We start from the raw sequence: 12,020 nt of genomic DNA on the forward strand, positions 1-12,020 counted from the left end.
CGATGGGGAAAAAGAGAAGATCGTGGACTTGCCCGCACGAGCTTTCATTCCCTTCTTCCCGCTTTTTAACCTTTATAAGAGTTGCTATAAACTCGCCCTGCCTCGGGACTTCGCCGTGCTCTGAACCCGAGGGAGGTGAAAGTGGGAGAAGAGGGTTGGAGGGATAGGATGGGATGGATGAAATGCAGTCAAAGTTGGTTTCCCCCCCGACCCCCCTCCTTCTCCAATTCAAAATCAGGAATTACTGCCCGAGGAGCAGATTCTCCGTTTTATTGGCTCGTAAAAAAAAAGTTTTCAAAGCCTAATTTCCACCAGATACATTGATTTTCCGTTGAAAACAGAATTAAAACAATAAGCGCGAGTAGGTGCCATTAAAGCTAAACCATCTCTGGCCGTTAATCACGGGAGAGAAGGATTAGAAAAGTCCGTGAAGGAGCACTGGGTTTGAAACGCAAAAATCTGGAGTTTAGGAAAAGTAAGCTCAGAGGGGGTTGAAGCAGCTTAAGAAACAAGGAGAAACCCTTAATAAGAGTGAAAATTCAGTGTCGGGTTACTTGTCGATATTGCGAGGAATACGCCGTTCCTGCAAGGGATTTGTGGTTGTGAAACGCATCCCTTGCTAAAATACCGTTTGATGTTCGTGTCGAAGAGAAAACCAAAGCAATCTTTTTTCCTTTCAAGTCTCGATTTCAAAACAAAAAAACTCCCGCCAAACCAAAACCAAGCAAAAGAAAAAAAAAAAAACAAACCAAACAACAACGCCCCAGAAAAATCCCACTAAATTTCCAACGGCATCTCTGAAGAGTTTTCCTGGAGATATTTGCTTCAAACCTCACAGGCGCAGTACCCCTCTGTGTTCCCGAGGTCTCCCTGCCCTCCCTTCCCCCTTTTCTGCTGCTTGGATGGTCGGCAATGCCCGGCTAAATAATTGCTAGAATTCGAAAAAAAAAAAAAAAAAAAAAAAGAAGGAAAAAAAAAAAAAGCCGGGAAAATGCGCACCAGCATTCAGGTGCTAACCTACTTATTTGAAAGCAATTTATTTTCCATTTTGCCCGTTTTCCCCCTTTAAAACAGAACGCTGAAAGAAAGAATAAGTGCTTTAACATTTCAGTGTTGTGCTCTGGTAATTACTTTTTCACTTTTCCCCTAAGTTCCAATGTGAAAACCTCACAGGGGGGTCTTTGCTGTAGCAGGGCTACAGTTCCCAATCCCAAGCGCAAGATCTGCAATTACAAACCCATTCGGTGCCCTTCCCTATCATTAATATGCACAAAATCCTGCTGCTAATCTTATAATCTGTTTTGTTTCATCAATTGCTTGCCTAGCACCAGGCGGGAAAGAAAAAGAGAGAAAGAAAAAGAAAGAAAGAGGAGAAGAATAAAGCCGGAAAAGCACGGAGAGCTTCGGAAAGTAAACGGAAAAGCCAAATAAATCGGATTTTATTTTTGATAAAGCAAATATCGTTAAGGCTGTTAAAAGGAAGAGGCATTTTCCGCTGGAGGGGTGGGTGTCAGGGAAATTTAAGGAAAAATCGGAATATATCCAGCAATTTATTTGCATATTCGGTTTCTCCGCGTACGGGTCACGAAGTTCCTTCAGCAGTCAGCTGCGGAGGAGGGAGGGGGCGCGTAAACACCTCGGCAGAGTGTGTTCCCATATTCCCATATTCCCATATTCCCATCCCTTGTGTTTGCCGGGGGGAGGAGGCGCCGAGCGCGGGCGAGCCGTGGGTGCGGGTCCGGGCAGCTCCCGCGGGCTGCTCAGCCTGGCCACTCCGACTTCGGTAAAACAATGAAGACATTCGTGTTTGAAATCGTCCTCACCCTACTCCTCCCTCTCCCCCGCTCCCTCTTCCTGCGCGGAATTAAGGGAATGAAACCATCTACACCACACGCGTCCTATTGAGATTAATGTAAAAATTATGCCACCCCCCCCAAAAAAAAAAAAAAAGGAAAAAAAGCCAACTCACACAAAAAAAACCAACCCCAACAACCCTTATCTCATATGTCTTATTCTCCGTGCCCCGCGCCAGGCCCCGCCGCCGCCTTGCCGTGCACCTGATGATTTATTAACGCAATCTGCGGGGAGAGCGACACGCGTGCCCGGCCACGGCTCGTCCCAGCTCATCTCCTAAGTAATTGTTTCTCATTAGTTCTCATAATGTTTTAGTAGCGCTGCCCGTAATTTAGTCAGCCTGGAATTAATAACGGAGGGTGTCCTGAAACGCGCGGGGATGAGGGGGAGCTGCAGTATAAGCAGGTAGTCTTTAATTAATCAGATTAGCCCGGAGGTCCCCGCGCTGTAAGGGATGCCCCGGCAGCGCCTGGGACGGGACCCGGGTGGCGGAGGGGGAGAGGGGGGTCGGCCCTGGCTGCTCATCCCGAGCTCCGCGCAGGGGCTGCGGGGGCTCTCCCGGGGCCGCCCCGGCGGAGCAGGACGGGGCTGAGCGGCTCTCCCGCTCCCGCTCCCGCTCCCGCTCTCGCTGCCGCTGCCGGGCCGGCCCCGCCGTTCCCGGGGGAGCCGCGGAGAGGCGCTCCCGCCGCCCCCGCGCTCCCTTCCCTCGCTGCTTCCACGCGGGCCGGATGGTGGGGTTCTCCCTCCCCCCTTTTCCTCTCCCCTTAATTAAACCAAAAATAACCCCAAATAAGTGAAAGCGCTGCTCAGAGACGGAGGGGAAACACACTAAGCGGGGAAACGGGAGGAATAAGGCACTGTGGCTCCATACGTGAAATGGCCATGGAGGCGGTGAGAAATGAAACTAAAAAACAACTGTTTTCTATTTACAATTTTAAATAAACAGAACAGCCTTCCCCGCGGTGTTTGTCTAAGTGCAGCAGCATTGCTGCTGTGTAGGTCATGAAAAGGTTGGTGCATAGTTTAAAACTTCCCATTCTGTTAATTTCTTAAAGAACAGTCGTTCATAGTCTGAGCACAAAAGCTCATGATTTAATGAGGAACAGAAACAAAATCTCTGATTGTTGGTGTTTCAAACTTCATTGGAGTCCTCTGGCAACCACAAGTTGATCCTCTGCAGCTTCAATACCCTTTAGCCCTCCATATAAGAGTACATGCTGAATAGAGGACAATGCCTGGTTGTTATGTTTATTTACCCTTACTACAAGCTGGGTTAACCTCTTCAAAACAGCTTTACTAAGCCCGTTAACCACACAGCCCACATGATCTGTAGCCGTATCCCTAATGTGATGTAAATCTGACTCGAGACCATATGCACAAGTTCTGCTGCATTGTGTCTCCAAAAACTACAAGTTTATTGCCGTCCAACCCTTCCCGGGCTGGACGCTTCCAGGAGGAAACTCTCTGAATAGAGACTGCTTAAAAAAAAGGAGAAGAAAGTCAAGAGCCCTGCATTGTTGGAGCATTATTTTTAATGGCTGTTGCACACTTACAGAAGGCCAGTGTGGGGGGAAAGCAAAGCTCACACAGGGTAAAGATTTTTATCTCAGTTATTTCAACTGGTGCGTAATTATTCGAGGCTTTCTCCTTTCTGCCAGGAGTTCTGCATCAGAGCAGGAAGAAGCACAGAAAGAAATAGAAAGAATTGAATTAGTTTCCATCTGCTCTTTTAACAGATCTCAGGGCTCATGTTTTGCCTTTCTCTTTCCCTGAAGTCATACTCCCACATTTGCAGTAATTACTGTGATGTCACAGATTTGATGAGGTAACTTCATTGCAGGCTATGAGTAGAACATGGGCCATGCAGGAGTGAGCAGTGGTTTGAGTTGGGAATAGTTTTAGCAATTAGCAATTCCAGCAAGCAAACTATGACAGATCTGCAAAATGGAAATTAATTTCTGTTTAAGCCTGACGTCTTTAATTTTACACCCCCCTTCCCCCTCCCCAAAGTATTATAGTCATCTTTTAAAACAGCTACTGGGGCCCCATGGCGAGAGCTTCATTTACCAGCTCATTTTTTCTTGATGGCTGTGGCAAGTGTAACAATGTTCTGTGCCTGCTTCAGTAATGGCATGTCGATCATGCTCCCTCGGAAAGTAAATGCTCCCTGGAAAAGAGAGAATATGAACTTCCTGAGACACCTTTGGAAATTGTAGTTGGCTGTCTTATTCTTTACAAACACATCTGTTTGCCAAGAAACATCATCTGCCTCAGGAATCCTGAAGAAGTTTTAGGAGACAATCTCATCGAGACAGGACAAGTGCATTTAAAGAAATGGGAAGGGCAACAAGCTCTCCAAAGGGGAGGCAAAAAGAGAGAGAAAAGAGAAGCCCAGGGTGCAGCTGGCCTGTTTCAGCCTCTCTAGCTGGCAAACACTGAGGGCCAAGGGCAGTGAGGCCGTGTGTGCCAGCTGGGGAGAGGGACTGGCACACCCCACACCCGGGGGCAGCTCTGTTCCCACCTCCAGCATCACCATCCAGCATCCAGCCAGGGCTGTGCCACAGGGCCAGTGGGAAACTGCCTGCAGACAGAGGGCAAAGCCAGAAGCTCCCTTTGTCAGCAAACAGCAGTGGGTGTTTGTAGGGGTGCAGGGAAGTTCTCTTGACTCGGGGGCTTGCTGAGGTTGTGCTGCTGCTGCACCTCTCCATTAGGTCTGCTAAAGACAGGCTGGGCCTGCGCCGAGACCCAGGGACTGGGATGAAAGCTGAAATAACCAAGTGGGTGGCACAATAATATTGCCCAAATCTCCTCTGGAGCCAAGGTAAAGCCCACCTGAGCACCACACATGGGGAATTTCCCCAAATGGATGCAGAGCTACTCTGCATGCCTCAGCGGTGGCGATCTGAGAGTCAGGACAGGTTTCAAAAGTCACTTTGTATTCCTAAGAATTTTTTGTTGGTACCATGGTGACAAGTTTAAAACAATTAACTATGAATCATAGTTAAATCTTAAACAGAAGACATTTGCTTTAAATAGTGCCAAACCTGACTTGTTGCCTTAGATGCTTTAATCCCCACGTGTCTCTGAGGTAGGATTTGGAAGATAAAACACTGCATTAAGACATGCTGAAGTTCAACAGACAAAAACCCCCCATCTTATTTGCAATTCTAACAGTAGCTTGACACATTAAAAAAAAACCCCAAACAACAAACCCAAAAATCCAAGTACAAATGTGCAATCCCTTCCCTGAAGGATTTACTCAGAGCTGAGCCCCAGCAGTGCACAGGGTGGCTCTGAGAAGCACTGCACACCCTTTTAATGTCCTGTTGCAATTGAAATGGGATCACAGGCTGGCCTTGGGTTTGACAGTGAGCAAGGCCAACCAAGAGCAAGGTACAGTCCACAGCAGCACCCATGCATGAGCAGTGGGAGAAATGCACAGGAGAACAAACCTTTTTCTGGTTTTCATTTGAGGCTTGATAATTATTAAATAGAGGACTCTAGCAAGTAAAGTGAAAATATAACCCATTTACAAAAATATTTAGGAAATGTGTTGCTCCAGTGGCATATCTAGCTAAACTGAAGCAGCATTAATTACATACCAAATCATGTTCTGGCATAATTAACACAAAAATCCACCTTAAACAATAATGTAACATAAATCAATATTCTTGCATGTAAGAGCAGGCTGCATTAAAGCCATTGAAAACATAATAGTAAGAACTATTATTTTATTCAAAGTAGATTTTCCTACTATAATTTCCAATATTTCAGGTAGTTTTGGAGAATGGTAATGACAGGTGCTCAAGGGTTGGTGCTTCAAATTGAATTTTTTTGTTTACTGAGCAAATCAACCCTACCACACCCCAACACCAACATAAATGTTATTATTATTACTACTATTATAATATACTGCTTCTAATTATAGCTACATCTCTGTTGTTTTCAGTTACACTTTAAAAACTTTAAAGAAAATGCAGTCTCAAACTATTAAATTTATTATTGGTTGTGAAAAAAAACAGGAACTAAGTAAACATTTTATGGCATAGGACGGATTTGAAATAATTCAGATCTATGCAGTGATCACAAACTGCAAGGTACATTTTTTTTTAACTGTAAGAAAAACATCCTTTACTTGTCCTTTTTTTCCTGTAGGCATTCAGTAATGCCCATTCAGTAACAGCTAATTCAGTAACAAAATAGAGTAAAACTAATTCAGTAACAGCTATTGCTTACAGAAGAAATTTGCATGTGGGATGACAGTCATAAGTAGAAATATGTTGAAGCCTCAAATCATCCTTCCTAGTCCTGTGAAAGGCTGATTTAGGAGTACAGCTATCCTAAGTACCTGCAATGGTTTGCAGAAAGAGATGGGTGCCTAGCAATGTCAGTTCTGATCTCTGGTGGTCCAAACCATGGCTGGGAGGGCCTCAACCCTTCCACTGACTGGATACAGAATGATCTAAAGTCAGATACCTCTGCAGGTACCTAAGCTGTACCATGATCAATCTGGGCCAGAATGTCTTCTTTATAAAGCAAGAATTAATTAAGCAGCATGCTTGTCCTCTCTTCATTGAAGTAATATGTTTAAAAGGAAAACAGTATAATGGTGTGTACATGGACACACAAACACTGAACCACGTGAGAAATACAGTATATTTCCTGCTTGTCGGTGTGCAGCTGTACTTTGGGTTGCTAGGAATTTGAATTCTTGAAGGAAAAAAAAGCCTTTTTTTTTTTTTCCTAACAGCAAAGGGTAACATGAAGTTGGCTTCTCTGCCTGTTCACTCTGAGGCTTATTTTCCCCCTGCTAATTTGCAGTGTTGAGCTAAAGTCCAGAAAAAGAAACTAATTTTAATGCCATTGAATATACCCTATTCACTGACTCTCTTTGCACCCACAGGTTTCAACAGATAGGAAATACCAGTAATTACAGCTTTGTCCCCATGCTCTCTTTTCCAATTCTGCTAGACGAAATTTGCCTCTAGCATTCTTTTGATTTTCTCTCACATGAATATAAAGAAAACAAGACTTTCTATAAACACCATTTGCTTTGATAGCATTAATCTGGGGATTAATTTAGCCATAGATCTAAACTTCGTTTTTGGCTAATTTTCTCAACAATCTCACACTTCCAGTCTGTACTTAGATTTCCAGTAGTTCTGCTATGGGACCAAGGGCCTGCTCTTAAGGAAGCTTGCAGCATGAACAGGAACAATGGCAGGTGGGTAAAGCAGGGCTGGGATTTGCATCCATCCCATTTGGTGGCTGTGGTTCTTGCTCACCATGCAATCATATAAGTCATTCAGAGGGAGCCTTTTCAGAAATATGTAAAGGGACTCTGCCATCAGGCTAATGAAAAGTGTCAGACCTGCCTTGGGAAGAGACAGGCCCTCCAGGTGGAGGCTGATGGAGAAGTGGGGAGGAGGAGCATGCAGGAGGCAGAGCTGCAGATGATGGGCACAGCTTCTGGGTGACAATACCTAGATGCAAATAACTCAGCTGGGATGAGAAGTGGGGAATGGAGGACAACTGTGGCACTCACCAGACAGCAGTCTGGAAGTGCAGCCCTACTGAGGAATGGGCAGATCTGTGGGCCAAAGACAGATTGGTGTGCCCCTGTTTAAAGTGACACAGCACAGATTCTGCTGTGCCTGTTCAGCGCCATCCTCCATGCAGCCACACAGAGAATGTGCTGAAGGCAAAGCCCTGTGAGAAATAGGGTGGCTTTGATCTGCAGTGTTTGGGAGCTGTAAGGGCACTTTGGCTGCTCCACACTGCACAGCTGTGAAGGCAGCACAACACAGCAGAAGGGTTTGTAAATACAAAATGTATCCCTCAGCCTGATGTCTCTACAGCTTGGGCAGGGCAGACTACCAAGGAGGAATCAAGGAAGAAAGTGAATGGGCAACATTCCCTGTTTGGGTCATCATTCAGACTATCTAAAAGTCCTTCCCAACTGAGTGACAAGCAAGGAAAGACTCAAGGTTTTTCCTTCTGGCATGAAGTATTATTCACAGTGACATTTAATGCTCTATTAGGACAGTAGTAACATTTCTGAAAAATAACAGCAATTTATGCAAGATGCAGGCCAGGCTGAGTAAGGCGTTAACAGCTCTACTTTAAATGTCAGTATATCCTAAAGTGCTGTGAGGATTGGAAAAAGAAGATTTAGCAAATATAGAAAACAACTGCAAGTGAATTAAAATTATAGACAGCAGTTAGTGGTTTTGTTGGTGGTGGTTTTTTTTTTTGTGGTTTTTTTTTTTTTGTTTTTTTTGTTTGTTTTGTTTTTTTTTCCTCAGAGGTAATGGCAAATTATAATCTTGGAAAAATGGAAATCGACAATGGTCAGCTCCAAGTAATGCAAGGATCCAGCCTACAGGCAAGAGAAGCCATAAGGCATAGCTGACAGAGAACAGTCAGCTTTCCAACTACTTTTCTCAACAGAACATTTTCACAGGTCAGGACATGAAGATACAGGCTTGTGATATAGGAGGGCAAATCAGTTATGCAATAAGAATAACAAATGCAACAAATTTCTAGGTGGCTGTGGAGACACTGAAGAGATGCAGAACCTAACTTTGTAGCACGCAAGCCTGTCAGATTTTATGCTTGTATCATATGAACTTCCTCTTAGATAAATTCAGCCACTCCAGCACAGCTCAGACCTGGCAAAGTTCAACATGCAATTGAGGGTTCTTCTTTGACAACTTAGAATACAACCCTGGCCGCACGCTGCCATGAATCTTGAAGGTGGCTCTTGTTATCTGTATGTCATCCTTAAAGATTTCCTTTATCTATAAGAAATGACATGTATCAAGCCACAGAAAGAGTCTCAGTGTTGGTCTCTCATTTGCCATGGCAAAAGATGAACACATTAATGCAGTGTTTCCTAGAACATGAAGACCTCCTCTTTTTGTGTGTGTCTTTCCTGTATTTGGGAACATTTACCTTGTGAAACTTTTGGGAGTAGTTAAGAGCTTGGAAAATCTGTAAGACCACTTCATAACCAGAGTAATACTGGTTTTTAGTGGCAAGAAGTTTTTTACCTTTCTACAAGTTAAATGGACAGGATTCAGGGTCCATTATTTCAGTGTTGTCTAGGGATCAGTATTCTCTGGTGGAACCAGAAGAGGGGAAGAAATGATACAGGAGCTAGTGTTTACCATGGGTATAATGGAATGGTGTTAAATATGGAACTGTGTTGACTTTGACTACACAGGGGATGGACAGGATTGCAAGTGAGGTACCCTTATGTTTTTCCATAAGATCAGGGAATGTAAAGTTTTATACTTCTTTATCTGTACTGAAAACTTTTTTATGATACACAATGTTACACGGGGTTTTACTCTCACCATATTTTATTTCTTTATGTACTGTTGGATTAAGGAGACAAATAAGCAGAGTAAAACTATCATGATACAGAACATTCAAGGCACCTCTTAGTAATGTGACACAATGATCTCTGAGTTGTGTATGGAAGTACTTGAGTTAATTAAAGTCAAACAATAATTGTTCTGGGACATGTGGGACAGTGATGAGACGAGCTAGTCCCCTTTGGCTGGCAATACAGAAGAATTAGATGTACTCCTGCACCTGCCAATGCCTGCAGCCTTTTCTTCAGCATTTGCTCTGTGGTTACCTGTGCCTCTAACCACATCCATCCCAATGATTGCAATGAGCTCACTAAGAGTGTTACTGCAGACCCTCAGTTCCTAGACCACTGTAATCTATTAATCACCTGTGTTGGTAGTGAATATCAAGATTGTATGCAAAAGTATGTATGAAAATAAGAAAGGATGTAAATTTTGAAGTACCAAATGACTCTTGTAAATTCCAAAAAGTCTGCTGGCTCCCTGTCTGTTGGCAGACAGGACTCCAAGCACAAGCATTGGCTTTGACATCTCTGCTCTTTCTTTTTGGAACCACTGATGTGGTTCCACTCAATCATTGTCCAGCCGTTGCTGATAAACCTGTGATTTGATGCCTTGATCTCATCATACATGTAGCCAACAACTTGAACTCCCATGTGACAGTTGCCAGGGTTTTTTCAAAGATATTTATACAGGTTACATTAAGATCGTGGCTTGTCCACAGCAGAAAGAAAAACCCAATTGTCCTTCATCAGATGAAAGAATATAACTAATAGTGCTAGGTTAATTTGTTTGGGCTGTCCTAGGTCACTGTGTAGAGACAACTGACTCTTCCAAAGCAGCTTACTTTGGGAATCTAGTCAGGGTACTTAGATGGCAGGCTTGAAGGTGCTAGGGGGTCCTGGGAGTAGGTAAGGCTTTGGCATGGGGGACACTCTAGTTAGTTAGGCCAGTGAAAAAAAGGAAAAGCAAGACAAGATAATGTGCCAGGAAACAGCAATATGGACAAGACATCACCTGCTGATGAATTTTGAATTAAGTATGGGTCTAAAATAGGGATTATGTGACGCTTATGAAATGGCCCCAAACCCCTCTTCCACTTCTCAGGGGACTACTGACTGCATGACATCTCTCAAGTGAGGGGGGACCCTCAGACTGAGCTCTAGTGTCACACAGTTAGAAACAGTGCCCCACTGGGGGCTGAGGCACTGGGTTTTTTCCAACTACTTTTCTCAACAGTTTTGCAATACTTTCCTTTGCAGACCACATCCCTGCAGAGTACGTAGCAGTCTGGTTATCCCCTTGTCCTACTGGGCTGTCTTTGGAGGGGATGTGCACCTAGGATATGGGGGAAATGGGCATAAGGGAACCAACAAGGCAGCCACCCTTCTCTCCTCCACCCCCTTGATCATTAGGAGATGTCGTGAGTCAAACAGAGCTCCCTCACTGCTCTGGCAGCACGGGCCAGAGGCTGGTGTGAATACAGCCTTTGTGTAAATCAGTAATTATGTAAGTGCCCTTTCAGCCCCGGTGACCTGCGTCGGCACTTGCGGGCAGTGCCAGGCTAAATGGAAATGAGCAGAAGGGGTGATGCCAGCTGGCTAGGGCAAACCTTGTGTACCTCCTAACCCATACAGACAAATGGCCTCAAGTCCACAGACACAGGAAATCTTTGATCCACAGTTATCTGAGAGACACGAGTTCTTTCCATGGTAATCCAGTGTCTCACCCACTTCTGAAACACAAAGGTCTAGTTAAGACTTATTGGAGACACCAAAACTACAAGGAATAAATGCACTAAAATCTGCTTGGGTCTGAGAACATTGCCTCTGATCCTCTGATCCTGTACAATATTAGCTGCTATAAGGCAATAAGAGTTTTGTGTTCTGCAAGCAGGGCAGATTTGGTCTTCTGAGGAGGGAAGGGAGCAGGTGGATGGCAAAGGCTCCCCCTCAAAAGTATGGCATTCATGAAGATAATTCCCCTGGGATTAATGAAAACACACGTTGTTTGAGTGACTCCCTGCAGAGGAAATTTGGAAGTCTTTGCTTTGGGGCTTAAAAAGAACGCTTGGATTTGCTTACAGGTAATGAACAAAGGAGAAGAGGAGCCTGGTCACAGCAAATGGCGTTGGGTCTGTGCCTGGGGGAGGAGTGATTATCCTCAGTACAAAGGAATGATTTCTCTTGAAACAGAAGGTTGAGACCATATTTTTGGGGAAGTCAAGAGCTAACAGCTGTGATGGTGCTGAATGCAGGTTTAATTAATTTTTTTTTTCTTCTGCAAGTTGTAGCCAAAGAGCTGTCATAAAGAGCTGGGTCATGATTCTACCTTCTCATAATGAACTTCCAAAGGTTAGTGAGCTGCTAGGAGGTGTTCAGTGAAATCTGGGTCAACTGAGAGTATGTTCCAGGCTGTGACAAGATAATGTCTCTCTCTCTTCTCTGCTCAGGCCTATCCTGCCCTCAGTCATACATAACCCTGGCTTTCTTTAAGTGTCTTTGCAGTAGGTAGGAATGCCCAAAAAACCAGTGCAGTCACATATGACAAACTGAAGACTTCACAGGGTGTGAGCTGTATGGACAAAGCTTTTTGGGCCACATATTTCCATAGCCTCTTCCCTTGGACCTTTTCACATTCACCCCTTTTCTGTAACAACATTATGGGTGGAAAAACACTTGTGCACAAAATCTTTGTGGAAAAAGAAGTGATCCCTGAAAAGGTTTGTCAAAGATATCTTCTTGGCAAGAGGAGATGCTCAGTGGGTCTCTGATCTGTTGAAGCGTGCAT

The 12,020-nt window shown here is 44.3% G+C and overlaps 1 protein-coding gene and 1 long non-coding RNA gene across 6 annotated transcripts in view; one reads left to right on the forward strand and one right to left on the reverse strand.

Moving 5' to 3' along the window:
• Positions 1–12,020, forward strand: part of LOC143693331 (uncharacterized) — a 73,909-nt gene that overhangs the window by 23,878 nt on the left and 38,011 nt on the right. The gene's annotated exons all lie outside the window — the stretch shown is intronic.
• Positions 3,369–12,020, reverse strand: part of CLYBL (citramalyl-CoA lyase) — a 166,733-nt gene continuing 158,081 nt past the window's right edge. Inside the window, exons 8-9 of one of the 2 annotated variants that reach the window (XM_077173523.1) lie at positions 3,922–4,021; positions 3,369–3,517 (exon numbers count right to left, since the gene is read on the reverse strand). In XM_077173523.1, the coding sequence (XP_077029638.1) occupies positions 3,926–4,021 (96 nt within the window). In that variant the 3' untranslated portion in view covers positions 3,369–3,517; positions 3,922–3,925. Of the gene's footprint in view, positions 3,792–3,921; positions 4,022–12,020 lie in introns of both variants that reach the window. The other variant, XM_077173524.1, reaches the window with a different exon arrangement.

This window comes from Agelaius phoeniceus, chromosome 2 (genome assembly GCF_051311805.1).
Source record: "Agelaius phoeniceus isolate bAgePho1 chromosome 2, bAgePho1.hap1, whole genome shotgun sequence".
NCBI lineage: Eukaryota > Metazoa > Chordata > Aves > Passeriformes > Icteridae > Agelaius > Agelaius phoeniceus.